This window comes from Temnothorax curvispinosus, unplaced genomic scaffold (genome assembly GCF_003070985.1).
Source record: "Temnothorax curvispinosus isolate PA1 unplaced genomic scaffold, ASM307098v1 QBEX01011791.1, whole genome shotgun sequence".
In the NCBI taxonomy this organism is placed as follows: domain Eukaryota; kingdom Metazoa; phylum Arthropoda; class Insecta; order Hymenoptera; family Formicidae; genus Temnothorax; species Temnothorax curvispinosus.
In genome coordinates this window covers 3,237-6,625 of record NW_020221571.1, presented here as the reverse complement: position 1 = coordinate 6,625, position 3,389 = coordinate 3,237, and the positions used below count along the sequence as shown (strand labels likewise).

General features: G+C 33.5%; 1 protein-coding gene across 1 annotated transcript; it reads left to right on the top strand.

Annotated features, from left to right (window-relative positions):
- The first annotated feature begins 1,274 nt into the window (after positions 1–1,274).
- LOC112461798 lies at positions 1,275–2,195 on the top strand. Its single transcript, XM_025027178.1, has one exon. The coding sequence runs from the start codon at positions 1,275–1,277 to the stop codon at positions 2,193–2,195; it is 921 nt and encodes a 306-aa protein (XP_024882946.1).
- The last annotated feature ends 1,194 nt before the right edge of the window (positions 2,196–3,389 follow it).

Here is a 3,389-nt window from a genome sequence, read left to right as displayed (position 1 = left end):
TGTTTCAGTCATTAGCGAATGTAAGTTGCATTTTCCACTCATTGTAGTTAAGAGGTGTCGCTCAATACGCAGTTGTAAATATAATAAAAATTTTAAACACAAAAATTCCGTTTATCTCAAATTGATATAGAAATAGTGTAACTCCAGTATTTACGCCGCAGACATAAAAAAAAAATTAAAGAAATGAAGGTATTTGCTCGCAATTATTCTGTTATGTGCCTTTATGTCATATATATTAATATTGTGTTGCAATTTCAGTTCTTTAGCGCGATCATATATATTACGATCATAGACTACGTAAAATGATTACTGTAGGGAATGTAAAAGGTTTAATGGTTATTTCACATAAGTGTACATAAGTGTGAAGGGATAGTAATAAAGGATAGAATACAACAAAATACAAGTGCATATAGCTCTTGTATTTTTTGTTTAGTTTGATATCTTGTATATCTCACCTGTTTAGGATATATGACACTAGCTTTTTCGCCCGCGCTTTGCGAGTAGTAGACAGTATAAACATGCCTTAAACATAGTAAATAGTACTTGATAAAGTAAGTTTTCCTTAAGTGCGGATATACCGGAGTTACCCTATGTTAACTTTCGTTCTCTGTAACTCTCACGTATTTGCGAGTACATTATATCATAGTTTATGCAATTGATGATATCTATTTAATAACAATTAGTTGTGAAGAATCGTTATAATTTTTTATTGTACTTTTTTTTGCTAGGTCATGAATTATTCAAAAGTGGAGAATGTAGCAAAAATTTTTCTGCCAATTTACCTAAAAATTGGGGGGTCACCGAAATACATGCGCGTGAAAAACAACATGTATTCTTTACATATTCAGTTATGAGAATAAAAAACGGCGTCGATTCTCCGGTTACACAAAAAAGCGTAACTCTTGATACTCAAAGAAAACTCCGCTACTATGTATACGGTAATCTCGTTGACGAAAACGATACTGACCTTGTACAATTTTGGAACAACACTATATCGCTGCCAGTTGTTTTGGAAAGGTTTCAACATAAGAATATATGCAATGGTCTAGGAAATATTAATGTTTATTGTATTCCGGAACAATGCGCGTTCAAGGATTATGTCGATGAATGGCGTGCCCACGAATGTTCTCTGCTGTCAAAAAAAAAAAAGATGTGATCGTTGCAATAAGTTGAGAAAATCAGTACTACAAAAAGGAAAAAAATTGGAGAGTTGCAAGGCGCTTAATCGTGTCTTAAAATCGTCAAATCCAATTGATCAAAAAAAGTTAGCATCAATGCGAAAAAAACTGAACAATCAAACACGGAAGGCAAAACGTACTAAATATCGTGTGGAATTATTAATGCAGTCATTGAAAAACAAAGAAGCTGAAATTGTTGCTATTCAGGATCAAACATTGAATGAAAAGTGTTCAGCATTAAAAGTACCCGCCACCCAGAGAATAGCTTTAAAAGAAATTATTGCAGCTGCGTCAAAAAAACACGATCGAGGCCGACGTTACACGGACGAATGGATCATGTTATGTGTTTTAATGAATATTTGGTCACCTGGATTTTATGAATTCCTGCGCAAAAACAATGTTATGCCGTTGCCGTGTACAAGAACAATTCGAAACTATATTTCTCTTATCAACACCAAATGTGGCTTTGATGAACACTTTGCACAACTGTTAAAAAAACAATTCGAGACTAGAACGCCACTACAACGTCATGGTGTGTTGCTGTTAGATGAAATTAATCTTCGAAAATCCGTTGCTGTTTGTTCTAAAAATCTCACGTACGTTGGTTTGACGGATTTGGGTGATGATGAACAGCAATCTACAGATCTGAGTGAACAAGCAACTCATGGTCTCGTCCTGATGTTTCAATTACTAGCAGACAAATATACACAACCAGTGGCAGTTTTTGCTTCGAAAAATCCCGTAAAAGGCGAAGAACTTGCAAAATTGGTAGCAAAAGCAGTTGTATACATAGAAAGCATTGGGGCAAAAATACACGGAGTAATTGCGGACGGCGCAAAAACAAATACAAAGATGTGGTCCATATTGGATATAAAAATTTGTCATCATGACATGAAGACATGGTTCACTCATCCACTTGATAACGACCGGAAAATATTTGTCTTCTGTGACACGCCCCATTTAATAAAAAACGTTCGGAATCGCTTATATAATAAACGCCGTTTAAGGGTAAATTGATTGATTAAATGGCATTTGAAAGAATTTTACTATATTAAAAGAATTCGTATTCGCTTAATTATACTAATTACTATTATACTAATTACTACGAAAACTATTTTTAGATCAATTGTACGACCAATTATATCGAGTGGAAGTACTTTGAGATTCTGTTTAACATTCACAGGAATCATGTCGGAAACATGAGAGCATGTCCAAAATTGTCCGAGAGACATATTAAATTAGACAGCACATCTAAAATGAGAGTGCGACTTGCTACTCAAGTATGTAATTAATATGTAATAAAATCTGATGTATTATTTTTATAGTACTGCGAAAAAAATGGGCACCCGAATCATCTACATTTCTTATTATTATACATTGATAACAGTAATGTTTTTAATTTATAGATTTTCAGTAACTCTGTAGCGCAAGGGTTAAAGTTTTATAAGTCGCACGGATGTGACGAGCTTGCTGGATGTGAAGAGACAATTGCTTTTGTGAAACGAATGAATGATATGTTTGATGCCTTAAATCGAAAATCTCCCAATGAAGGACTTACACCACAATCTAATGACTTCAAGGTAAAAATAGAAAAAACGTGGACTTTAGGATGTATTTTCAGACATTTTTCAAACTGTTTTATTAATAACTTAACACTACTATTGTTGAAGCTCAATGTCATTTAATGTATCTTTAATATAGATGATTTTTTTTTAATTTTTATCTTATTGGGATGCACTACAATTTACACGCACACACACACATATTGTTTTCTTTCTTTCTGATAACATACCATACATATCCTAAAATCTTCTCGTCTTGACGATGCCTCTATGAAATTGAAACCTTTTTTTCAGGTATTAAAAGATTCACTGCAGTGGCTGCAAAAATGGGAATCTGGTGTGCATAAAGGCGATATAATGGCTGACGAATTTTTAACGAAAGAGACTGCGACAGGATTAAAAATGTCACTGCAATCTACGATGGATCTGTGTCATTATCTTATCGACAAATTCAATTTCAAGTATCTGCTCACAGGAAAAGTGAACCAAGACAACTTGGAGGTATTGCCGTTTTGCCCCATCTCATTGACGAGATCACTATACAATATACACAAACAAGCTTACAACAAAATGTATTAGGGTTTATGTTTATATAAATCATTTATATTTTATATAAATGTGTACTGGAGTTTATATCAAACATAAATAT

Bases quoted from the DNA above. Each gene is read 5' to 3' on its own strand.
- LOC112461798 (XM_025027178.1), top strand. From the start codon at position 1,275: ATGCGAAAAAAACTGAACAATCAAACACGGAAGGCAAAACGTACTAAA.